General features: G+C 57.7%; 1 protein-coding gene across 1 annotated transcript in view; it reads right to left on the bottom strand.

Annotated features, from left to right (window-relative positions):
* PKD1L1 (polycystin 1 like 1, transient receptor potential channel interacting) overlaps positions 1-25,700 on the bottom strand; it is a 97,502-nt gene that overhangs the window by 22,022 nt on the left and 49,780 nt on the right. The window contains exons 32-51 of the mRNA XM_059172526.1: positions 23,927-24,134; positions 22,820-22,926; positions 21,951-22,173; positions 20,149-20,322; positions 19,221-19,340; positions 19,066-19,132; positions 18,686-18,732; positions 17,843-17,996; positions 15,734-15,872; positions 14,718-14,802; positions 14,233-14,385; positions 13,317-13,435; positions 10,301-10,411; positions 5,998-6,121; positions 4,614-4,697; positions 3,721-3,893; positions 2,649-2,883; positions 1,809-1,913; positions 1,427-1,567; positions 318-452 (exon numbers count right to left, since the gene is read on the bottom strand). Of these exons, the coding sequence (XP_059028509.1) occupies positions 318-452; positions 1,427-1,567; positions 1,809-1,913; positions 2,649-2,883; positions 3,721-3,893; positions 4,614-4,697; positions 5,998-6,121; positions 10,301-10,411; positions 13,317-13,435; positions 14,233-14,385; positions 14,718-14,802; positions 15,734-15,872; positions 17,843-17,996; positions 18,686-18,732; positions 19,066-19,132; positions 19,221-19,340; positions 20,149-20,322; positions 21,951-22,173; positions 22,820-22,926; positions 23,927-24,134 (2,704 nt within the window). The remainder of the gene's footprint in view (positions 1-317; positions 453-1,426; positions 1,568-1,808; positions 1,914-2,648; positions 2,884-3,720; positions 3,894-4,613; positions 4,698-5,997; positions 6,122-10,300; positions 10,412-13,316; positions 13,436-14,232; positions 14,386-14,717; positions 14,803-15,733; positions 15,873-17,842; positions 17,997-18,685; positions 18,733-19,065; positions 19,133-19,220; positions 19,341-20,148; positions 20,323-21,950; positions 22,174-22,819; positions 22,927-23,926; positions 24,135-25,700) is intronic.

The following is a 25,700-nucleotide window of genomic DNA, read 5'->3' as shown; positions in this document are numbered from 1 at the left end:
TGTGATAATTCGGGGCGGGAATTACTAGAGAGCCCAGGCCCCATTCCTGGCACGCAGAACCCTCTCCGTGGGTGGTGATAGCCACAGGCACGAGTGGTAAGAACGAGTGCTCGGGGCGGGGGTCCGGCAGAGCACCGTGGAGTGCGTCCTGGCTCCCGTGCTCATGAGCTCACCTCACCGTAGAACCACCAGCACCCGTGATCTAAAACCACTCCAGGGTGCTGGATGGCCGGGCCTCTAGGCTCGTGTCTCCCTGGAGAGAACACGGACTGTGCTGGCTTGTCAGGGAGAGAACTGGCCCCGGGGAGCCCTCTTACCCCTGCTGTGCAGATGCCAGCCCGCGAGCGACGCAGCAAAAGGGAGCAGCAGGCCGTTGAGCTCTGGATGCCAACGAGGAAGGCGAGCTTCAGTGTCAAGAGGAACAAAAGGGTCCCCTGGAGCCAGGTCACCCTCTGAGACGGAAGGACAGGGCAGGTCGGCATGTCCCCCCAGCTCCGAAGGGCACACAGACGCAGGCACGCCAGACCCCACTCACTGTCACCCCACAGTGACCCCTGGACAGGACTGCCCCGCCTACATCAGTGAGAAGATCACGGACAGAATGTGTACCGCCCCTTCCTGAGGCCAGGCCCAGCCCTCTGTGACCTGCTAAGTGTGCCCAGAGATGGGGTGTGCCAGCCAGCAGCCCGCGGTTCCCTGAGCCCAGCAAGGGAAAGCCAGGCACGGCCAAGCCGGAATCCCGCTGGAAGAAAGAGGCTGAGGGACACCGGGGCGCAGAGACAGGCAGACCCGGCGCCCGCCATCCGTCCCGGGGAGCAGCCACCCGATGTGGGTGAAGTGTCACACCTCCCTCCCTCCCGGAGCCTCCAGCCTTGAGGACGGACAGACAATGAGCCAAGTCATCACAACGCAGGTCCTAGCAGAGGCTGGTTAGCACCATGAGGATGGGGTGACATTTCACCGAGACATGAATGCCAGGAGGGGGTGTGCTGGGCTGGGTCGGCTCTTCTGGTGGACCCCATCCCAGTGGGGCTCAGTCCCCGCTTCAAGTCGCACCTGTCCCCGTGGCAGGACCGGCTCACACCACCTGCCGCTGGGACGGCCGCAGAAGGAAGAGAGGACAGACCTGACGTGTCTGAGTCCGCTGTGACTCCTTTATGCCTCCTCCACACCTATTTCCCTCCCCCACTCAGGGTCCCAGGGAGTCGCTGAGCACCTCCATGTTCTGAGTCATGCTGCCGCAGACCACATACCCCCACCTGCAACACGGATTCAGCCCTTCCCTGTCCCGCTCTCCCTCATCCTCGAGCTCAGAGCATTTTCTCAGTATGGAATAAATCCCTTATCTGGAACTTTCTAGAATGTGTATGACCTCTTCCTTTGGTTAGTGTCGCAGGGCGTGGACCACCAGGACGCCCTGCCTTACCTGATTCCACGAGGCTGCGAGGCTGAGGTCCGTAAATCCTTGGAAATGTCCTCTGCGGAAGTGGTCCATCACGTCCTCAGTGAGCGTGGCCAGGTGGCTGGAGGCTGCGTGGCAGGTGAGGTTGGCTCCCAGGATGGCAAGCTGCAGCAGGGAGGGGCAAGGAGCCTCAGGGCGCTGGGGAGGGCCCATGGGCCCCCCACGGCTCAGGGTGCAACATCAGGGTGCAAGCAGGGAGGGGACAGTGATCTCGTGCTGTCGGTCATGAACACGACAGCAGGGGAGACAGCAAGACGGCTGGAGTCAGCCAGGGCATAAGCAGGATCGTGTCCAGGTGTACAGATCATGTCCTGCTTTCCTCACGGCAGAGGACGGCAGTGGCTACCTCCAGCCAGTTCCCTGGTTTGCGCCAGTATCTGCGGACGCCGTCCTCGGCCAGGCTCCAGACTTGCAAGCAGACGTGAGTCAGGCTGAGCAGCAGGAAGGCCAGCTGGTGGAGGGAAGGACCGCAGAGCACCCAGAAGGACCCAGAGCGCCCGTGCTTTCCCGAGCCCTGCACTCCCGGCTGCCTCCCCGCCCGGCCCCTCCTGCGGAGACGCAGCATGAGCCCGTCTCCAGCTCTGCAAGGCACAGGCGCTAAGCCTGCTCCCCCTGGGCACCTGCTCCCACAGAGCCACCCGCCAGTCTCCGGGCCAGGCGTGAGGGACGCGGGTGAGCTCACTGCAGGCCCCGTGCACAGGCAGACCCTGAGCGCCACCCATCTGGGTCCTCCCCGCCCGTCCTCAGCCAGCTCCGGAGAACGACTTTTCCCACATTCGCGATCACGGGCTCCCTGGCCGCGGCGAGCTCCCGCATCAGGACTTCACGGAAGCTCTAATGCTTCTCTAGGCCTCCACGAGCTGCGCATTCCCGCTCGCCTGCGTTCACACGCTCAGAGTGCCAGCAGGGAGCAGAAGCTCAGTGAGGGTCCAGGCAGGTTAGCCCTGCTCAGCTCCCCTGGACCCTCCTGGTTGACACTTTGAGGCTAATAAAGCCACTTTTCAGGATGCTGCTCCGTCCCTCTGGGGAGCAGTGCTGGCCTGGGCCGAAGTTCAGGTCAGAACAGAGAGAGGCTGATGGTACTGAGTGCCAGACTCTGCGTCCTTGTGGGTCCCGGTGGAGGTGGGGGGCAGGCCGCAGGGGGAGCCCTGGGATCCGCGTGCAGGGGAGGGGCGGGAGGACCCACCTCGGGAAGCGTGGGGCTGGACCACAGGGCCGAGTCACTGCCGAAGACAGCCAGCGACTGCACCAGCGGGGACAGGGCCAGGTCCCCCGTGGGCAGCAGCTCGGCGCGCAGGGAAACACTGGACAGGAGTCGAGTGGGAGGGTTGTAGAGAGTGAAGTGCACGGACACGGCTCTGGTGCTGTGGTCGATCCACCCGTGGGCCCGGAGGCCGCTCAGGGCTGCATGCGCTGCCGGCCTGCAAAGTGCAGCAGGTCAGGGCAAGGCCTGCACGGAGCCCCCGGCCCCAGCCTCGCATCCCAGGCCCCTGAGGCTGCCCGGGTTCCTGGGGCTGGACAGACGTATGTGGGCGCATCCTTGCCCAGGACCCTGAGGCTGGGGTGCCTCCAGGAGGGAGGCCCTCCGTCTCTCATGGGCACAACTTGAGGAGACGTGACCATCTCTGTCTGCGAGGCCTCTAGAACCTTCTTGTATCTTTTCCTGCTGTGGACTCGCTCTGCTGTTGGAAAGGAGTTCCCGCTGACCTGTCTGTGTTTGGTAACAATGAAAGTGTCTCGCTTCTGTGTTGCCGGCTTCACTCGGGGGTACCCATCACCTGCTGCAGGGCCCCTGTCACCCTCACCCAGTCCACCCCCACACAGGTCATGTGTTGCCACAGCTGCCAGGGCCCGGGCCACCCACCAGGGACTGTAGCTGCAGCTCAGGGCTCGTCGGCACAGCGCCGGACTGAGGTGGGGCTGCCCTCCCTCGCGGAGCCCTGAGAGCACCAGGAGGCCCCATGAGCACCTGCTCAGCACCAAGCCAGCGGGGACCAGTGTCCTTTAGGTCCCCGGACCTCTAGGCCTCAGGCAGACTCTAGAGGAACATTTGGCTTGTTCCTTCCTGCGCTAGAGACTGAAGCCCTCTGCCAGCATTGACCTTCCGACATGGCCTTCCTGCGCGGGGCCTCACTCCCCTCCTCTGTGGTGAGAACACATCTGCCCTTGCCCTGGGAAGGGTTTGCTGCCAGCACCGGGCTGCACACGGAGCCAGGGACCGGCAGGCCGGACAGAGCCGACCTCTGAATCCCACTGACCTGGTGTGGCCCAGGCTGAGCTCCCAGGACTCCCTGGCCTCACAGTCTCCAGGGCCGCTTGGGGCCACTGTTTGGGTGGCAGGATCTGTCGCAGAGGGGGCGTTGGGGCCCCCAGCTTTGGGGCCATGTGGAGGAGGACAGTCCTCTGTAAGCGCTGAAGCTGGGCCAGGAGGCTGAAGGAGAGACCGCCAGTCAGAGGGAGAAGCGGACGCTCGCTTCAGAGTCAGCCCTGTGGCCTGGGGGGGTCCAAGGCTGGCCACCCGCGGCCCCTGCTCCCTCAAAGCCCCCTCATTGTCCCTGGGCTCCAGCTGAGCCCGAAGGATCAGGGCTCCAGCCAGCACCTGAGCTGTACACCTATCCGGGCTTGGGCGTCACAATGGCTCCGTCTCGGGAGGAGAGGGTGAGATGCCCGCCGTCCAGTAGCCCCTCCCACCCGGGAGGAGATGCGAGAATCTTGGTTAGGAGTATTTTCAGGATTTTAGATAGAGATGTCCTGGTTTCCCACAGCGTGCTTGGACTGACAGAGGGCGCGGGAAAGGTTTGGCTGTCCCAGATCCCGGCCACGGAGGATTTCAAGTCACAGCCAGGGTCCCGGGGAGGGTTCTGGCGGTCTGCGGCCTTCCCACCCAATGTGTCCAAGGTTACTCTAACTCTCACTGTATTTCACTGTGGTCACCAGCGGGGTGGTGGGCGGGGGTCAGGGACGCCGGCAATGGGACGTGATGAGCAGCAGGTGACACACAGAAGGGCTACATCGGTGTCGCGTGCACCTGAGACTTACATAACCCGGTGTGTCCAATCTGCTTCACTAAAAGTGCACACGGGGTGAGATACACACAGGGTGAGCCCCGGGGAAAACGCACCCGCATAGAGCCGGGCGGGAAGCGACGTACCTCGCCCGTGTCGCCGGAAGCCTCCCTCTGCTGCCGGATCAGCACGGCGCCCAGCACGTAGCACTTCCCACCAAGGGCTCCCGGCTGGAGGAGAAAGGGACACGTGAGACCGCTGGACAGACCGCGCAGCTGGAACATGCTGCTCACTGTGCTGGGACAGCCTCAGCTCAGATGTCAGGACGGTCCCCCCTGCCCTGCTACAAACCCCCCACCGCCTTGAAGAGCATTCTGAGGAGGACACGGCTTCCTCACGCTCTCTGGACCGAACCTGAAGCGTCACTTTGTGTCTTTTTCTAGAGTGTGTTGGGCGCTATCGCATGCAGCTGCACGCCACAACGGAAGTGGCATCAGAAGGACCGCGGACCCTCAACATGGGTTCTCGCGGCACAGATCCACAGAAATGTGTATGTCCTTCGAGAAAGACAAGAAGGCTCTGTAGGTGCCTTTTCTCCCCCTTGGGATTCTCTTAATGACATTTTCTCGTCTCCGGCTTTCTTGTAAGAACACAGTGTAGGACGCAGCTGGTACACAAAACAACCGGGTACTCAGGGAGGCTCGTGGCCCACGGTTGGCTGGTTCGAGCTCAGCTCTGGGGGAGTCAAAAGTGATACGTGGAATTTCGACTGCTGGGGCGGGGGGGGGGGGGACTACTGACCCCATGCTCTTCAAGGGTCGACTGTGTGGTGTTTGAGGAATGCAACACAAAGTCATTTTATTTTTTTAAAACAAGGAAGAAAATGAAAAATAAGCAGGGAATTGGGTTAATCTAGGAAATGCAGATTCCTTGGCAATTTTTTTCTCAGAATTTGGGGAAATTCTCCTGGACAGGAGATTCTCCTGTCTCCTGGCAGTTTCCTGGATGCTCCCCCCATCCCGGGGTGCCCTGTGCCCCGTGTTGCAGAGTTTTGCATAGTGATCTAGCCCTCTGTCCCCACTGGCCATGCCCTTTCGTCCCGTGCGACCTGGCACCTGCTGGTGTCTGGGTGTGCATGTGCTGCTGAGGCGGATGTGCGGGGACGGGGAAGCAGTGGGAAGCAGCTGCTGGCCCACTACCTCCCGGCCATTCAAGAGTACACGGAGTGGGGCGCCTGGGGGCACAGCTGGTGGCGTGTCCAACTCTTGGGTATCGGCTCAGGTCGTGATGTCAGGGTTGTGAGGTCGAGCCCCACATGTCGGGCTCTGAGCTTAGCAAGGAAGTCGACTTCTCTCCTCCCGCTCTGCCCCTCCCCTGGCTTGTGCTCTTTCTCTCTGTCTCTCTCAAATCAATTGATCCATCTTGGAAAGAGAGAGCGCATGTGGCGTTACCGGTCCGGCATCCGGTATCCCTGTCCCACTGTGGCCCGCTGCCACCAGGACCCCGTGTGGCGAGCGGAAGGAAGCCTACCTGAGCACCTGGCAGGCCGGCGGTGGGGGCGCCTGTCCCGTGCAGGCCGTCCAGCAGCGTGGTCAGACTCCAGTCCCACCAGTCCCCCACACTTCTCAGGCCTCCGGAGGCGCTCCCGGCTTCCCTGAACACGAGAGCAGAGACAACAAGTGATCTTTCTCTCACGAGTCAGAAGCACCTGTGGGCGTGAAGGCAGAGTCGTGAGCAGTAGGAGGTACCATGCGACCATGGGGAGCCCTCTGCTCCCCTGAGTCATATTGCAGGAAAGCTGTGACAAGTTCAGAGAAGATCTAAATCCCAGCCATCCAAGAACACAATTTTCATCATCTTGCCTCATCCAGGTACCCAATCTCAACCCCCACCCTAAAAAACACAGCGACGATGAGTTCTTCAAATGCCAGGCTGGTCTCATTAAACAGATGTGAGCGCAAGGCGGGCTATCATGTGGCTCCTGAGTTGCTGCCGCCCATCCCCGGCTCCACACCCAGTGGCTGTGGCCATAGCGTGGAGCGGACCATGGTGGGAAGGTGTGACAGCTGGGGGCTGTTGCTCCCCAGAGCCCGCGTTCCACTTACCACCGCAGCTCAGAGACTGTCCCAGCGAGGGACTGGGAGTTACTATGTTGCTGATGGAAGCAGATTTTAGAGACCCTAAGGAAGTGCTTTAAAACCTAACAGTCATGGGGCACCTGGGTGGCTCAGTGGGTTAAAGCCTCTGCCTTCGGCTCAGGTCATGGTCTCAGGGTCCTGGGATCGAGCCCCGCATCAGGCTCTCTGCTCAGCGGGGAGCCTGCTTCCTCCTCTCTCTCTCTGCTTGCCTGCTTGTGATCTCTGTCTGTCAAATAAATAAATGAATAAGCCTTAAAAAAAAAAAAAAAAAACCTGACAGTCATGACAGAAACTGGACAATATAAAAGGGAAAGGAAATGATACTTCTTCCGAGAGGAAGAAGTGTCCTGTTAGTGACATGTTAGCGCTATGTCACTGGTGCATAGATTAACAGAGAAGCAAATGATGTCCACCAACACTTGCATGTGCCACAAATATGTTCAAACACGTCGCGGCACGTGGAAGTCAGTCTGGTGAGCCAGCGTATCTTACTGCTTCTATCTCCTTCTTACAGACTCACCCGCACCTGACTTCTGTCTTTCCTTGGTTCGTCCACTTTTCGAGCCTAATCCAAGCTGAACCTTTATACGGTGCTGGTTCTCAGCTCTGCTCATGGATCGAAACCCTAGTAGAACCACAATTTGGAGGGACTGCTATCACTTCCTGACATTTACTCCCCATTGGGATGACATTAAAGAAACAGAGGCTTCAAGAAAGACTTAGATGTGGGGGCACCTTGGGGCTCAATCAGTTGAGCATTGACTCTTGGTTTCAGTTCAGGTCATGATCTCAGGTCCTGGGATCAAGCCCCACATCTGCCATCAGCACAGAGTTTGCTTGTCCCTCTCCCTCTGCTCCTCCCCTACCTACCAAACATTCTCTCTCTCTGTCTCTAAAATAGATAAACATTTTAAGGGAAAGAATGGAAAGACCTGCATGTGACCAGAGACCGCTGTCACACGCCCAGACTGTGCACAACTCACGCCTTGTTCTCAACACATGCGGAGAGCAGAGAGTGAGCCAAACCGTGCAAGAATGTTCTCACTCCGCATTAATTAGCTATTAAATAAAACAGGCCTACAGAGTGCATGAAATATTGCAAAAATGACTCAGTAGTTCTCTCCCACTCACTGCTCTTGGACAGAGAGACTATCCCGTTTATCAGGGCTTTATTCGCTGGTTTGTTTCTGTTTTACTTGGACTTGCATGAAGTCTTGACTGAGTCCAGAAAGGCTTCAAAGAAAACTCGACTATGACGGAATGGAACATCGCGATCATAGTTCTAGTGAAGACCTGAGGAATCTAGCAGCCCAACGGCCTCGCCTTGCAGATGGGGTCACTCAGCCCCGAGTCGGAGGACTTGCCGTGGGGGGACTCCGCTCGCAGAACAGAGCACAAGAGAGCCCTGGCCCTGAGACAGACGTGATCCAGCTGAGCTTGGTTCTTCCTGGAATCTGGCAAACTCTAAGCCTTGAGACGCTGTCGAAGTCTCAGGATCAGGTACTGGGCGGGGTAGGGGTGGTGGTGCAGAGGGTCCCCCTGAGCATCCCAGTATCAACCGGGACACAGATGCCCCTGCCTAGTGGCCAGACCACCAGAGGCAGTGGGATTTTGCATCGTGCAGGAAATATGGGTCCGTGACACCCGGGACCAGCGCTGAGCGGGGTGCCTCCAAGGTGTCTACAGCTCGTGGGGATCATCACGCAAATATTATCTCGGCTGGGGCATTTCTGATTTGAGTACCAAGGGGCAACAATTCGCATGAGAAATATGTCAAGTAGCACTGACTCACGAAATATGAGATCAAAAGTAAACATCGAAGCCAGAAATAGCTCAGCTTTGCCTTTCCCTTTCCAGGGGCAGCCACGCAGTCACTCTGCTTTGCGCACGGCGCCCCCTGCCGGCACAAGCTGTGCTTTGGAGGAAGGGGGCGGCTGGAGAGCTGGCTGAACCCCCCAGTCCTTCATGCAAAGAGCAGCAGTTTCTGCACTAAGAGAGGCAGTTTCGTGGCTACAGTGCTCACCTGCAAGCAGGTGCCTTGCTGTGTCCCGCAGAGTGTCTAAACTCACGAACCCGCCGTCCACTAGTGGTTTCTATCCCTACTTTGCTCGCCCAGCATCTGAGCGGTATCAATCACTAGCTCTCACATGGAAGAAAACAAATACACCCTTAAATAGTAGATAAAACCAAACAGATGTGCCAGACACCCACCTCTGTCTGCCCCAAAGCAGCAGAACTGGAGCGCATCAAATTGAATTACTTAGTCAAGGGCAACATACCCATAGGAAAAAAGACAGTAATGTGTTTTAAAATATTTTTCCAAGAGATGCCTGGGTGGCTCAGTGAGTTAAGAGTCTGTCTTTGGCTCAGGTCATGATCTCAGGGCTGGGGGAATCGAGCCCCACGTGGGGCTCCGTGCTCAGTGGAGCCTGCTTCTTCCTCTGCCTCTGAGGCTCTGCCTGCTAGTGCACACATGTTCTCTCTCTCCCTCTCTCTCAGAATAATAAAATCTTTAAAAAATAAAATAAAATAAAATCTTCTCCAGAGAAAGAGAAAGTAAATCTTGGAATATCGTGTTTTATTTCCGCCTCCTAAACGGTAGTAAAGAATCTGTATGGGGTCCTGTCACGCCCTTCAGAATTCAAAGCCAAACGTCCTCGAAAGAACTATCAGACTGAATATTTTTGACAGGTGAAGCAAAGTCATTTAGTAACCACTGTCAAAAAAAAAAAATGCCACCTGACGTTTCCACTTTGATATGCTTCCTGTCCCAATTTCAGAAAGGCTGAAACATAGAGAAAATTCTGGCAGTGCAAAGTGCTGCCTGTGGTTGCCTCTGCGTGTGACTGTTGTTGAGGGTTTTCTGCTTGTTGTTTTTCAGTCCTTCCATATTTACCTACAACAAACATCTGCTACTTTTACTTATTTAATTTTTAAGATTTTATTTTATTTGAGAGAGAGTGAGAGGGAGCACAAGTGGGGGAGGAGCAGAGAGAGAAGCAGCCTCCTCGCTGAGCAGGGAGCCCAATGTGGGGCTCCATCCCTGGACCCTGGGATCATGACCTGAGCCAAAGGCAGATGCTTACTCCATGGAAACCCCTGGGCATCCCAGCATCTACTGCTTTTAAAAGTAGGACGAAACAAATGAGCACTTGAGAAGCAGTGGAGAACTCAAGGGGAATTATCACCACTCGGAATCTTGTGCCATTTCTTGTGAATCGCAAGTGTTTTTTCGAGGAACTTGTAACCTCCAGGCAAAAGCAACCCCACTAAGCTGTCTTAGCATCTTCGCACCCAGATCCTAACGTGCTTCAAAATATTGTTTCACTATTACCAAAATAAGATGCTTTGAACGTGCCCAAAGTCTGCAAAGAGAGGCCTCCTGCGAACTGGTGGGAAACAGTGCCCAAGGCAATTTGACCACTTTTTCCATATTTCCTCTCTGGGACAGTGGCCAAGCGCCTTCCCTGAGCCTGTTTTGCAGAATTAAAACGTCCTGAGGGCGAGGACTCAATGGTCTGGGGGTCCCCTTCTTCTCGGACAGACTGTAGTAGCAGACAGACACGACTGGTTCAAAATAACGAAGTAACCCTCACCCTGAAACCCTGGCCTCCGGGTCCCTCATCAGTGTGTGCTGGCCACCAACAGCTGGTGCCGTGCCCGGGGGTCTGGAGAAGGTAGACAACACATCCTACCTCGTAAACTCACTCCGGATGGCTTGGCCGAGAGAACGTTCATCCCGGGAGCGCTGCCCACAGAGTATAAACACGCGCAGAAGGAGCATGAGGGCGCACAGGCAGGTGTCTCTACGAGAAACACATCATACAGTGAGCACCACACGGAGCCTGGGGGTCCAGACCCAGCAAAACAGGTTTTGGAACTGACTTTTAAATCCTCTTAAGTCCCCGGGTGAATTTTCCTAGAAGGTGTGAACTGTGTGCACTTTCTTCTGCACGTCGCCGTCCAATTTTCCCAGCACCGTTTTTAAAATCCGTTCTCCACCGCGAAGGGCCTCGGTGTCCTGTGAGGAAATCAGCCGAGCGCGTGTGCGCTGACCCACCACCGATACTGGTGTCTCGGTTACCGTGGCTTCACTTTGTAGTGAGCCCTGAAGCCACGTAGAGTCAGCCCTCTGGCTTTGTCGTTCTTTTTCCAGAATCGTTTTGGTTATTCTGGTTCTTTTCCATGTAAGTTTTCAGATTAGCTAGCCGACATCTACAGAAAAGTTTGTGGGGCTTTGGTTGGGACTGATCAAGTCGGGAGGAACGGGCACCTTAAGACAAGTGTCCCAGAAGATGGGACGTGTGTCTCCACTTCTTTAGCTTTTCTCTGAGATCGTCCATTAGTGTCTTGTGGTTTTTGACATATCAATTCTGCACGGTTTCTTCTATTTAATTAGAATATTCGAGATTCTCTGCAGAGACTATTCATGTCCTCTTGCAAGAGGCTGTCGTGTTTTTCTTGCCTCCGGCAGCGGCTGGGCCTCCAATGTGAGGTTTAATCAGAGTCAGACACAGGGAGCTTCTCACCTTGTTCCTGTTATTTAAAAGCCCATGCTGTCGCTGTCTCCTCAGGAGCGCGAGGCCAGGCGTACGAAACCCTGTGGAAGGGTTTCACAGACAGCCTTTATGACTTGAGGGCATTTCTCTTCCATTCCCAGTTTGCTGAGATATTTTTCTTTCCCGTAAATGGGTGCTGAATTTTGCCAAATGGTTTCTTCCCCGTCTGTTGAGATGAGCGCAGTTTCCTTACTCGTCCTCGCACTGTGGATCCAACTCACTGCCTCCTTCCCGCGCCTCCTTTACCCCAAAGGCAGCACTTCCATCTCTACTGGGTCTCGGGGCTTATCTGTTGAGATAACTGCTGTCCCCACCCTCTCCGCGCCCTGCCTCCTAGGGACACAGTGTGTGCTCTCTGGTCAACCGCACGCTGGGACAAGAACGTGGTCAGACTAAGACCAGCCTGTTCGGGGTAGGTTACGTTCTTGGTGATCCGTTTCAGTAAGGAGACACATAATATAGAGTTCTTCTTCTCTCCCTCTTTTCCTTTTAAAGATCTCGTTTATTCATTTATTTATGTGTTTGACAGCGAGAAAGTGCACTCAAAGCAGGAGGAGGCAGAGGGAGAGGGAGAAGCAGACTCCCCGCTGAGCGTGGACACCTCAACCCCCCCCCCCCCCGACACAGGGCTCGATCCCAGGACCCTGAGATCACAAGCTGGGCTGAAATCCAGAGTCGGACGCTCTACCATCGGAGCCCCCTAGGCCCTCCAAGGTTATTTAGGGGGTCCTGCCCCGCCTGCCTTGCACCTGGCTCTTCCCGGGTTCTGCTGATGGGCTCCCAGCACCAGGGGTGCTGGGGGAGCTCCGTACGTCTGTGGCTGTGCGAGGTGCCTCCCAGTCCCCACATGGGACCATGTGGTATCCCATCTTCTCCGCAGGCTCACTGGCCGCCGCACGGGGACCAGCTTCCAGACTTCAGTACTTTAACTGGCCATCTCTCATCCTACGTGCAAGTGACATCCGCCTTTCTCTTCTCGGTGAGCGGTCCACGTCCTATTCTAAAGAGGCTGTTGCTCTTTTCCATTTTTCTGGAGCCTCTTTGTATTTGAAGATTAAGCCTTCGTCGGCTACAAATACTCTTCCTTGTCTGCCACTGCTTTTTTACATAATGTATGACATCATCAATCTCGTTGCACGAGATTTTCTTCTGCAAGTTTCATGTCACTAAATCTGCTTTCTCTTGTCATTTCTGGATTCTAAGTCACAGGAGGTTTTCCTCGCCCACAGGTCATACACGGACACGCGCGTTCTCCCAGGATGTGTATGGTTTTGTCACGTTTAAATCTTTATTCGTGGGGAATAAGTTTGTGTACATTGGGACAAAAGCATCCACTTGTTCATGTTTTTGGACTCCCCACCCTCACGACCGTCCAGTTATTCCTCATTAAAAACCCCATCTTCTCCCCCAAAGAGCCGGAATAGCCCCGGCGTCACAGACTCGTGTGCCGTAGCCCTTGTACTCAGGTCTGGTTCTGGATTTCCGACCCGCGTCCCAGAGCTGTCCACCGTCCGCGCGCAGAGCCACACTCCACAGTGGGGGCCTGGGCTCCGGTCACGGCTGGCAGAGCGAGTCCCCACCGCTCCCCTCCTCGGCTCCCCACGTCCAGCCTAAAGGACTGCGTAACCGACCAGATCCAATCAAGGAAAAGGGGAAGGAAGGAAAGAAAGGTCTCGAGGTCTTTGGTGGGGACTGTGTTGAAGTCAGACACGGATTTGGACAGAGCTTGAGAAGATGCGATGTTCACAGGACATCTGTGCATTTCAGGACCGCGGGTGCTTTCCTGTGGAACTCGTGGGCATTTCCTCTCGTGGTGATGCCAGCGTGTGTTTGTGGTATTTTATCCCTTGGCGCGGTAAAGAGACTTCTGTCAAATCCTCTACTGGCTTTCACTGTGTGCATGAAGGACACTGGGCTTTGCATTTTAGTGTCACAACATGTTACTTTCTGTCTGCTTTTCTCATTTTCATTTTTGTAAGATTTTCCAGACTTTTCGGCCCGGCATATGCAGGAGTGACTCAGCCTCGCTCCAGATCTGCTGTCTCTGGACCCACTTTCCCTAGGTGTCCATCCCCTGCAGCTGGGCCCCACCTGTACACCCTGCCCCCAGGGGCTGTGGGACCAGAGCAAGGCCCGACTGGCCGCCACCCACCTCAGGGCCACCCGTGTCCGGGTCTCTCTTCTCATCCTCTCTCTGACGGTGCTGAGCTGGGCCGCAGATGGCGGATGTGCCCAACGTAGGCGGCGAGCTCGCTGTCGAGCGGCCAGCATCTGTGGGGACGACAGTGCTGTGAGCTGGGGCCAATGATGGGGGTCGGATGAGGGCGGGGAGCTCTGGCACTCCGGCCAAGCCCAGGGAGCAGCAGCACTGTTCGTGCCTCCTGGGACTGGGGACAGGGATACTTTGCGTGGGTCACCGACACCACGCTGGCGGGCAGTGGGCCGTACACAGTCCTTTCCTGGCCCAGGCCAGCCCTGTGGGCAGTCTCACTGTGCAGGAGCCAGTCTGGAGCCATTGGACAACAGCCTGGGTCAGGTGCTTGGGACACCTAGAGAATCAGGGACCCTTCATCCTGGGAAGTCATAGATGCGGAACCCCAGGCCTGGGACCCTCCCCCCTTGAAGCCAATGCACCATCCTGAGTCCTGTGGGGGACACGACACCAGGCTGGACACCTCAGGAACGTGGGCACTCAGGTGTCCGGATTCAAGGAGTCAGTGGCCATCCCCTCGGGTCCGCCGGGCTTAGAGACGTGCTGCTCTCAGGAGGTGCGGCGCCGGCCCCACATCAAGGCTGCCCCTTGACAGACCTCGAAGTTCTCTAAATTATGGCCAAGCATTCTTTTTCATCGGCCTCAATAGCTTGAACTAAGCTCACGTTCTCGGTGGTCTGATTTTCTGGGATGGGGTAGAAGGAAGGAAACGGGTCCTGTGCTCGCCCACCGCGTCCGTGCACACAAAGGAGCAGAGAAAACTGAATCACACTCCAAAATGCCGTTGACTTTGAATCCACAGAGTACGCGCGGAGGTGCCAGGCAGGGCTGGGCCGGGGCACGCACAGGGCCTCACCTCGGCCATCTGGCTGGCAGGGTGGGGCGTGCGGGACCTCGCACGCTCCTCCGGCTCTGAGTGCAGGTCTCTGGTGGCCGCGTGCAGAGACTCGGTGAAGAAGTGTGCATCGTCTCTCCATTTCCAGGCAAAGCCCAGGGCGGCGATGCCCACCTGGAAGGAGAGGCCCGACGATTCGTACACGGTCGCTGCCCCACGTCCCTAGTCATGATCCTACACAAGCTCATGTCCCCTGCCCGGGATTCCCAGGCACCCCGTTCCCCAAGCTCCATGTCCTCAAGTGAAAATGGGGTTCAAGAGATGCCCCCCATCCTGGGATGCGTGTGTGGACAGCACGGCACAGGCCTGTCTCCCAGGTTTTCCTCACACTCAGTCAAATGTGAAGAAGACATGGGATCATGGGTCAGGAATGTGGAGCCCTCCCCCCACTCCCAGGCCCCGCTGATGCACAGTGACCCCGCAGGAGGACCCCTCCCCCCGCTCACCAGAAGCGGCTGCGTGATGAAAACACAGCACAGCACGGACACCGTCAGCAGGTGCAGCCAGCGCACACACTGAGTTGGGTCGAACCTGTCCCCCCAGAGACAAAAGCTGTCAGCACCTGCCTGCGTGTGCATGGGGACATCGCGCCTGAGGGCCCGGGCAGCAGGTGGCAGTGGGGCTGCATCGGGGAGGGGGCCTTGGAGCTGGCCATCCTGTCATTCTGCCCAATGTGGGGGGAGATCTGTCGGGAGGGGTCCAGTGGGATGTCACCCCTGTGAAGCTGCTGAGCATGGAAGAGAAAGGAAAAGCCAGCATAGGGACATGGAGAGCACGGAGAGGGTAGGGGCGGCGGGGTGGGGGGCATTAGTTATAATAATGACAATAAAGTTTGCATCTGCAGAGTACTGAGCAGGTGCCAGGCGGCGAGGACGGAGGGTTTCAGTAGCTCCTCCTAAAACCTTGTGGATTTTCCCATTTCCCAGCTGAGAAAACGGTCACAGAGGATTTTGTTGGTTTGTTTTCTAAGTAACTTGCCCGCCATCATTGCTGTCATCATGTAGAAAGGGAGGAGCTGGAGTGGGAGAAGAGGGAAGCTCCCCCTGCCCCATGGGAGCCCCGCTGGACCGCCCCAGGGATGCCGGGGACCCAAGCTGCCCAGGGAACCAGATGGGAGAGGCCACGGTGTGGACAGACAGATGGGAGTCATTGTACCAGCACACCTGGCCCAGAGCACAGCGTCCCGGGAGCTCTGCAGCGGCGTTCCCTTCTCCCCGGCCTCTCATCCACCGGGACTCCGTCCAGGCCAGACTGCTATCGCAGAGCTGGCCGGGCCCAGTGGCCCTTTGGGGTTTGTAACGAATTCCTCATCCCCAGGGCCATGGGAGGGAGAAATGAGGACCCAAATTGCAATAGCCCATCTGGGCCCACACATTGCGTTACCAGAAACACCTGGAGGTTTTTGCTAAGTCCAGACTCTCCCGTCCAGACTCGGGGACATCTGAAAACCGTGACTGGTTACCTGTATCCTAGAAGTGCTGTCCCTACACCACAGGCCACGGAGACCATCCCACAAACGGCCCACACTGCGGATGCTGACCAAGGCAGTAGCACCCGTAGCCACCGGAGAGCAGCGAGTCTTCCAAGCCCGCTGTCGGGGGCTAAGGGAGATCAGGAAGAGGTACATGTAAGAGACCTCATCACTTCCGTCCACCTGAGTGTGGTCGTTGATTCTGTCAGTGGGCCTGGGCCGTGGGTGTGCAGACATCGGGTGACCGGTATTCTGGGCATGTCCGTGAGGGGGTTTCTAGGGAGATGAACATGTAAATGGCTGGACAGAGGAAGGCAGGCTGCCTGCCCAGTGTGGGTGGGCCTCATCCAATCAGGTGAAGGCTGGTATACAAGAAAAGGCCAACCTTCCAGAGGAAGAGAGAGTTCCTTCTGCCTGAGGGCTTTTGAGCAGGACACCTGCCTTCTCCTGTCTTGGGACTTGAACTGAAACACTGGTGCTCCTGGGTCTCTAGCTTGTGGACCGCGGGGACTTCAGACCCGCCTGCCCCCATGAGCGAGTGAGCCGGTTCCTTATACATACACACGCATCCTTCCCACACCCTGTACCCGGTGCCACAGACTCGCAATTCTGCGCCGAGCAGCCAGGTCTACACAGCAGCGACACGGCTGCGGCTGCGTGTAGCAACCACCCTCCCTGGCCTGGATGGAAAGGGGCCTCACTTCCTCACGTCCTCAGGGCAGAGTGCTTTTCACACTCGGTGTCCTCCATCAGCCCGATGGGCAGTCCCGGCCACAGGTTAGAGTTTCTACTGTGCGTGAAGGAGACAGAGGGAGGAGTGGGGAGGAAGGGGAGGGTTGGGGAGGCAGGGGGCGGGGGAATCAGGGAGGGGGAATGGAGGAGCAAGGGAGGAGGGGGAGGAGCCGAGGGGGAAGAGGGGGAGGGGCTGAGGGGGAGGAGGGGGAGGAGAGGGAAGAGGAAAGGGGGAGGAGAGGAGGAGGAGGGTGAGAATGGGGGGAGGGGAGGACAGGACCAGAGCAGAGAGGAGGGGGAGGGAGGAGCAGGGGGAGGGGAGGACAGCACACAGAGGAGGGACCGTGTGGGCAGCAGCAGCCTCTTGCAGGCTCCGCTGGGTAAGTCCCCTGGGGTTGACACATGATCAGAGGGTCCCCGCCCGTTTTCACGTCTCCAAGAGGAAGTCATGGAGCCCCACTTTCTCAGGCGATCCCTCCAATAGGAAGACGTCCCAGGGCCTGTCTGGAGGCAGAAGGCGGTGAGCTAACACAGACTCAGGAGTACCCGCTGATGGGGGGAACGCCAGGCAAGGGAAGGACACTTGCTGCATGTACAACGGGGACCCCGAGCTCAGGCGCTGTCCTGTCTTGAGGACCTCCCCCATGTCCGGTCAGTGGGGCGTGAGCCTTTGTGCTCTTCCACCCCCCGCCCTGGCTGGGCATGGGTGTGGGGTGCTATCCCCAGGGCGTGTGCCCTCCTCATTCCACCAGCCCCAGCATTGTAGGACGCCAGTCCCAGGCCCCATCCGCACACGGAAACCAGGGCATTTATACCCCACACCCCAGTGCATGGGGTGCTGTGACGGTCAGCCCAGCCACACCCAGCTGCCTCCTGCTGCCCTTGCCACCTCGCCAACCACGGTCCACGGAGCAGTGTCCACGGTCAGTGCCGAACCTGGGTGACCGGGAGCCGGGGAGTACGCGGCTCATGCACCTGCAGCCCTGCACCCCGCAGCCATGCACACCTGCCCTGCCAGGCCCCGGAAAGTCCCCCTGAACAGCACTGACCGGAGGCTTAGCCGCCCCCTGGGGGCCCCATCCCCACAGGTTCTCCACTGAGCTACTGGCTCGTCCGAAGCTGTTGCGAGTCACGCTGCTCCACAGCAACTGAAGCCTATTCCTGACCTTTTCAAGATGTGAGCAAACCCACGTGCGTATACAGCAGAAACAGTCAGGACTTGGGAACAGAACCATGGCTGTTTTGGACGGGCTGGGTGTCATGTGACCAGAGCGTCCGGCCTCTTTGGGCTCAGCTCCCACTGGGTGACCCCTACATCTCCCAGGGGCCAAGGACACAGAAGGGGCCCAGCATTGTACCCAACGTCACCTTGCACACGGAGAATGCCGTGGATCCCCTTCTCCCTCGGAGCCTGCTGGCTGGGGTCAGCTCTGCGGCCCCCCTGCTCTGGGGATGGACAGCCCGCACTTTGGCCACCTGCTGCCCTCCCGTGGGCTCTGGCGTGCCCCGAGGGACCCTGACCCTGGAAGAAACAATGTCGGGGTGAGGTTAACACCTCAGCGCCCGCAGTTCCCTTGCCATATTGTGTCCTCTGCGGCATGGCTTGTGAGCTTTCTTAGGAGTTGGGCCGTGACCTCCATGAGCCTCAGGCTGGGGTAGGTTCTGGGGAGGAGGAGTGGGCCATCTTGGGACCAGCTCACTTGCATCTGTAGAGGGTGGCGGGGTGCCCGCAGGCAAGGACGGGATGGCTGCGACCAACAGGGATGCCACCTGCCCTCCGGGAGGCCGACCCGGACCCGCCAGTGCAGAGCTTGTGCAAGGCTCACCGTGGCAGGGCAGAGAGGCGGCCCTGCACAGGGAGCAGAGGGGACCGAGGCCTGCACAAGTGGGAGCTCTCAGTGGGGAGGCAGAGATTGGAAAGCACAAGGACCACATGTCCCCCAAACGTCAGGACAGACCAGCAACTGCACCCCTCTCGCATGGCCTCCACTGGGGCTCCTGACAGCAGACCTCGAGCTCCCTGGGGAATGAGTCCGTCTCTCCGCAGGATCCGCCCTGCTCGGGGTCCCCGCGCTGGGCCTGACCAGCTGTGTCCAGTCCACGGCCGAGGGAGACACAGAGAAACAGAGACACAGAGACACAGAGACACAGAGAAGCAGAGACAGAGAGAAGAAGAGACACAGAGACACAGAGATGCACAGCTGTATTTACCTCTTGCATCTTGTGGGCGTCTGCCGTCCTCCCGCGGGAGTGAGGGCCTGATTTAAACAAAGTCTGAGTTAGGGCGTTAAAGCCGGGATCTAGGGTTCTCTGGGAGACAGCCTCCCTCAGGAAATAGGCCTCCCCGAGACACAGGATGTGGCTGCCAGTGTGGCCCGCCCGCGGGTCATGGGCTGCACGGCCCCTTGCGTGGGCTTTCACGCGGATGGAGTGAAACTCGCTGTCCTCACAGTGAACAGCAGCGAACACGGGGAACAGGAGACCGAGGTGTCCTCTGCAGGACGGAGGGCGGAGACTTCACCACTAGCCATCGCTGTGGTTTGTAAACAAACAGGAAACACCTTCCAGGCTTTTTCTAAACACACACTTACCCTCTGCCTCGGCCGGCGCTCTTCTCAGGGGCAGGCAGGGCTGCGCACGGGACGGCCTGCTGGTTTCCTGCAGAAGGAAGGAGGCTGCTGGGGACGGGCGTCCTACTGTGTGGAGGACGTGGGCCAGCAGGGCACGTGGACAGGCCTCCCCGTACCTGGCTGAGCCTCAGGAGCAGTGACAGGAGCTGTGCCCCGGGAGTAGCCAGCAGCGTGCACAGGAGCCCTGTCTGGAAGGACCCAGCAGTGGCATCGGGGGTGCCGAGCACCCATGGGAGCTGTAGGAAGGCAGCAGTGAGGATACGAGGAATGTGTCTGCTGTAGTCACCAAGGTCTTTAACGTAAATGGGTACCCTATGTTTAACCAAAGCCCTGTCCCCTTGAACTCTTGGAAATAATGGAAATGTGCAAGGAATCCTTCTGTTTTTCTAAAATACACATCTCTCCAAGTTGAACGAACGTGTGCTGGGTGCCTACTTCCTGCTGGGCAAGCTTCCTATGCCCCTGGCTGAGTCCTTGCCACGATCTGATGAGAAGGTGTCCGTGTCCCGGACACATTCTATGTCCCCAGCATGAGCAGAGAAGATCAGACAAAGGGTCAACCGACCCCAGAGGGGAGGGCGAGTTCAGGACCTCGGGCCCGTTCCTGTCCCAGCCAACCCTGACTTTCAAATTCTTGCTGCCCGGACAGATTTATCTGGCCAGAGGAGTTTTTAAATTTAAAATAACTGCCAACTTTAGAAAAAAAAATCCAGGAGTGTGCTCTGGGGACAGTCCAGAATGCTCACTCCGGAGAAGCCACAGTCAGTGGCACCAGGAGGGCGTGAGCTCTGCATGGCAGGGATCACGGAGGGAGGAGGCCTGTGTCGGCCCCACCCTGAGCCCACCGCCCAGCAGCCCCTGCCCCTGCCTCCAGCTCCATCCAGGCCAGCCTCCCCTCTGTGGCACTCAAGGCACTGGGCTCCCTCCCCCGACTTGTAACCTTTCTGCCAGGACTGTGAGTTTCACTAACGCAGGGGCTGAGAACCTGTCAATGGCTGGTCTGGGAAGCAGAAGCTGCTTCCAGGAGAATCCAGGGCCTCCCACCTGCTCTGGTCCTGCCACTGTGAGCAGGGCGGCGAGACAGGTGTACACGCACAGCAAGGCGAAGGCCACAGTGAGGCGTGCGGTGTGCGGGAAGCCACTGGGGGACGGCCGGCTGCACACGGAGGTCCAGACGTGGAAATCCTCCAGGTACTCCGTGAACTTGGAATACAAGAGCTGAAACAGACCGGGAGAGAGACGCTGGACCAACAGCGGGAACTCCAAGTGGGCAGGCAGTGATTCTCTGGGCGATGCCACTAGCTTGTCAGCTCGTCGGCCAGTTGCTGGGCCTCCTAGACCCTCGCTCGGCACCCTGGACCTGTGCTGGGGCACCTGCGGCTCTGGGACAAGCTGTCCCTCTGTCTCTCCCATCTCACCCCCCAGCATCTTCATGCCCTGCCCCGCGGACCTCCGTCTACAAGCCCTCCCCGTTCCCAGCACGCTGCTCGCAACACAGGTGATTTTCACTGGACTCTGAGCACACTGCAGGCCAGGAGCGCGCCTGGCCCTGGGTGTCCTTGGCAGCCCCACGGCATCGGCCACATGGCGGGCAGCTCGCCACCTACAGAATAGCACTGGGTACAAAAGGTTCAGTTCAACCCGAGGAGCGCTCGGTGCTCAACGCTATTCTAGGAAACCCGTGAGGAGCATTAGAACCCAGAGGCAAATCCAGGGAAAACAGGTTTAACGAGATAAGGATATATCTTCGGGATGTGGCTCAGTCGGTGGGGCAACTGCTTTTGGCTCAGGTCATGATCCCAGAGTCCCGGGATCAGTCCCGCATCAGGCTCCCAGCTCCACGGGGCATCTGCTTCTCCCTCTGACCTCTCCCCTCTCATGTTCTCCTTCATTCTCTCTCTCAAATGGATAAATGAAATTTTTAGAACGAAAAAAAGAATATATCTTCGTCAATGGACTGGCCAACAGGTGGTCTCAGGACTAACACGTACAGACTTCTCCCCACAAGTTCTCAAGCAAAACAACTGGAGAATGAACACGACTGTTTTGTCCGTCATGATCGCACACAGACACTGGTCTAAGGGAAAGTGCTGGCCGAGCCAGGCCCTCAGCTGTGCGGGGCTGAAGACTTTCCACACCGCCCGTGCCCATAGTTGTTGTCTTACTCTGTCGGCAGCACCCACGTGGTGAGCCCGGCCCTCTCGCCCACGACAGGTGGTGACAGGGACACGCTGAAGAGAAGGATCTGGTGACATGAGAGGACACCGGCCTTCCCTGGCCTCCGCCCGCCTGAGGTCAGCTGCAAAACTGGGCTCCGGGAACACAAAGTCCCCATCAAGGTGTCTCTACGACTACCACGTCCAGCTGGCACACCCGGCCCTTCAGTGACGATTCTACAGAAAAGTCACAGGGACAATTCGCCAGAAAGTGCAAAATGCCTAAGCGTCATCCCAACTGGACCAAACCCTCTCCCAGAAGATCAGGGATGCGCGTAGAGTGAGGTTCATGGGTGTTTGCTGAGATTCTTGGTCCTGTCTTTGCCCTCGATCACATGCATTCGGCCCCCAGGTCACGCCTGGGCCATCTTGGGGTTCAGGATGCACAGGGCACTGCCGTCCTTACCTAGTGGCCCTCTGGACCCCGCAGACCTCGGGCAACAGTAAATTTTGCGAATGTTATTACGTCACGGCAGCAGTGCCTGAAGAGGGACTCATCCTCGCCCACACTGGCCCGCTCAACGCCCCGTTGACAGCATGGCCGCCTTGATGCCAGCTGTAGTGCAGTTTAGGGAAACAGCCACAGAGAGAAGCAGCACTGGCATCGCAGCCGGCCAGCCGGTCACCTACCTTCCAGAAGCCAAGGCCCCGGCACAGGCAGCACAGCTCCCGCTCCACACGGCCGTCCTCCCTGCTCGCGGCCAGCCAGCACTCGGCAGGGAAGATCCAGCTCCTCCTGGGCCCAGGCCCCAGCTCTCCCACCATGACGTGGCTCACATACCAGGCCGGGGAGGGCCCACGGCTATCGTGCCAGAGGCGGATACCCCGGAGTGGGCCCAGCAGAGCGGGGGTGCTGAGGATACACACAGCAGCCACACTCAGGACAGGGTCTGGGTGGTGGGCGCCCCGCAGGGCAGTCTCAGCCTCAATTCTCACCCTCGGAGGCACCTCGGACCTGTCGAGCCATGCACTATGACCCACAGACCCCCTCTGGAGCGTGGGGGCACAGACAGGGAGCTCCCGCAGGCCCTTGGCCATGCTGGTCAGTAATCCCACGCTCCACTCCCACACGCCTGCCAGCCCCCTAGAGCCCCGTCTGCCCCAGCTCCCTCACATATCTGTGTCTGGCGTGGACGAGTCTGGAGCTCACCTCTTCTTAGTGAAGATGGGACCCAGACCAACAGACTGTACACGAGGTTCTCCAGTAGAAAAGCATTTAGTGCAGCTTCTCCCCATTGTCTGAACCACTTGGACTCCTGGGAAGTGACCCTTCCCGTCCAGCCACACTATGGTCTTTGCACGGCTATGGGTCCTTGCTCTTCCCAATGTAGGGGGACCCAAATTAGCTGAGCAGGCGCCGTGCCATCTGAGCACCCTCAGCGTGTAAACTAGCCACCCCCTTGCACCCTCCCGCACGAATCTACGTCCAACAGCACCGTGAAGGACTTCGTAAGACCGTCTGTGCACAGAGCCACACCATTGGGACGGGCCTTGCTTACCTCAGGACGAAAGTGTGTCTGGAATTCCTTTCGAACAGGGGCTTCTCCGGACAGTAGAGTTCTCTGGGTTCTGAAGACCCGTTCTTACCACGTAGAACAATGTAAACCTTGAGACCAAAACACAAGGTAGGGGTTTGCGATTCTGGACACAGAACACTAAGCTGAGTCAGAAAGGGGTATCGCCACCTAGCCCAGCCTTTCCAGAGCCTTCTGGCCCAACGGACTAGTCCTGTCCCTGCGTGGCCCCTCCCACGCTTCCCCAGGAGAGGCCTGGAAAAGAGTGCTCATCCTGCCCGGCTGGCCAGATTTCTATGTATTTGATCTGACTCGGATTCCCTAGGGCATGTGTTGGTCTCAGGAGGGAGTGGGCAGACAGTGGGCGTGTCCTCCTCCCTCTGCTCAGACGGAGACTGGGAAGGCCTGAGGGCCCTCCGGGCGCTGTGACCATGACCGGGCTAGATGAGGTGCCTGCAGACACACATTCCCAGCTGCACGGGGCTCACGACTCCCCACCGGGGTGGGTTCTGTGGCTCAGAAACACATGATCAATCTTTCATTTAGGAAAGTTCCTTATTTATTTCCAGTTTTAAAAATCCTTCTCCATCGCAAAGCACACATTTTCTTTGAGAAGCTTCTAAACTTTGTTTTAGTCTGCAAGTCTCCAGTCTTGTGGAGCTGCTTTGGAGTGTAACGTGAAGTAGGGGTTTACTAGAGCTTTCTTCCACAGGAAAAGCCACAGTTCCCCGGTATCTTGTGGAATGGCCCCTTTTCCTCCCATCCTGCCCCGTGATGCCCAGTTCCAGCTGTACCCGCATGCCCTCGTCTGTCTGTCTGCCTCACATGGGGCTGGACGTGCGACTGCTCTCTACGGAGAACATGGAGAGGCCGAGGATTGGGGGGTGGCCCTGAGGACAAGGAAGGCTCACATCGGCAGGCACGAAGGAGTGCACGGTGGGGGAAAGGAGCTCCCGACTCTAGAAGGAGGAAGATGGGGCAGCTGGGAAGGTCAGTCTCCACGCGGGGCATGTCGGGGCCGTCACTCACACCATCCACAGCCTTGCGCACAGAGTGCTCCACAGAGTGCGAGTGCCAGGATGACCCACTTACCTTGGCACTGCAGCGGGTGGGGGACCGGAAGCCTGTGTCCACGACAACTGCATACAGCTGATGGCCGGGAGGAGTATCTTCTTGCAGAAAAATGTAACCAGCTTTCTCCTTCTCCTGACGATCTTCACGTCTGCTTTTAGTAACCAGAAGTGCATAAAGCACCGCAAAAATGACAATCAAAATGCTGGGAAGCAGGTTCTCCGGGCATCTGTAAATGAGAGGAGAGGAACAAGTGGTGAATTATAGAAATAAACATTTGAGCAAAGATTAGCCAATGCCCCCCCACACTGGCTCACACACACCCACAGTCACAAGCACACTCACATGCACGTTCTCACACACGCTCACACACACGCACACACGCACACAGAAGCCCACACTGGTCTTCACTGATAGGTTTGTAAATGCTTGTCTGTCGTAAAACTGCGAGGAGAAAGTGGATTCTTACTGGGACAGGAGACCAAGCAGGGAAGGGTGGAGGGGGCTGCGAGGCCTCTGTCGTCCCCTTGCTAGGACAGGTCTGAGTCCCTCAGGGGAAGGAGCCGCTGGAGGCCGACTCAGGCATAAGGACTCGGACAGAGATGCCTGGTGAGACACCAGCTTCTGCATTTGAAGCCCATGTGGGGTGGCCACTCAGGGCCTCTCTCCAAGGACCTTTCTTGGAGAAATGTGGTAAGAACAGCCATCTTGCTGCTTCTGTGAAGACTCAGCAGAACAATGTCCGCAAAGTGCTTCATGTGGGCGTATCAGACGCTCCCTCTTGGAGACCCTGCCTACGCGTGCCCCGTCCCTCCCACCCCGTGTGGTTGGGCTGCCTGCTCCCTACCGCACCTGGCCCTCGCCTCCTGCTCCCTGACATCGGAGCTGGCCAGACCCCTCCAGACCCACAGAGTGGGGGTCCACCGTGAGTCAGTGTGCCAGGACCCCGACCTGGAGTCTCACAGGACTCTGATGGGGTTTCCAAGGGCTGGCAGGTGCTTCACAGGGACGCTAGTCCCCCAGAATACACCTGTCCCTGTCTGACTCGAGGTGCTGCCTTTTATCTGGGTGTCCCCAAGGCCTGTTCCCCCTCAAGTCATATCTGAAAGCACTGTTGAACAGCTATCCTGAATCCCACTCGCTGGACACCTGGTGGCCTCACTGTCAGTGGCGTGTCAGTGAGGTCACTGTGGCGACCATGGTGTCAGTGACCCACTGGCTGCTCTACAGAGCAATCAGCTCTTTGACGACTGATTCAGTAACACAGCATGGAAGGTTCCCCACTACATCAGCACGAGGGAGACCCGACGCTCTGAAGGAAATGCCGACCCTGCCACTAATTCTCATTCCGCAAACCCCCACTCGGTGTCTGCTGTAGCCGAGCCCGATCGGGACTCCGTATGTGTGACCGGGCAGAGGGCTCCTGCCAGCACAAGCTCACCCTCTACTCACCCACAGTTCAGAATCCAAATACACGTGTTCTGTGTAAAACACGGGCCACAGAAGCAAGCTTGAGTTGAAATCCACTATCTAAACTGGGACACTTTCAGGGCACCTGGCTGGCTCAGTTAGAATAGTGTGTGATTCTTGATCCTGGGGTCGTGAGTTAGAAAAAGCAGCTAAAAGGGGACTTTTGAAGAGGAAGAGGGAGCTATGAAAACGCACAAAGCAGGAGGGCACACACCATGTCATCGCTGACGAGACTGCCCCAGTGAGTTCCCACCCACCAAGGTCACGGTGAACTGAAGCCGAGCTGGATAAGACATGTGCTGACTGTCTCAGGGTTTTGTGTCTC

Source organism: Mustela lutreola, chromosome 4 (genome assembly GCF_030435805.1).
Source record: "Mustela lutreola isolate mMusLut2 chromosome 4, mMusLut2.pri, whole genome shotgun sequence".
Taxonomy (NCBI): Eukaryota; Metazoa; Chordata; class Mammalia; order Carnivora; family Mustelidae; genus Mustela; species Mustela lutreola.
The sequence above is the reverse complement of the archived record's forward strand: the minus strand, read 5'-3'. Positions and strand labels throughout refer to the sequence as shown.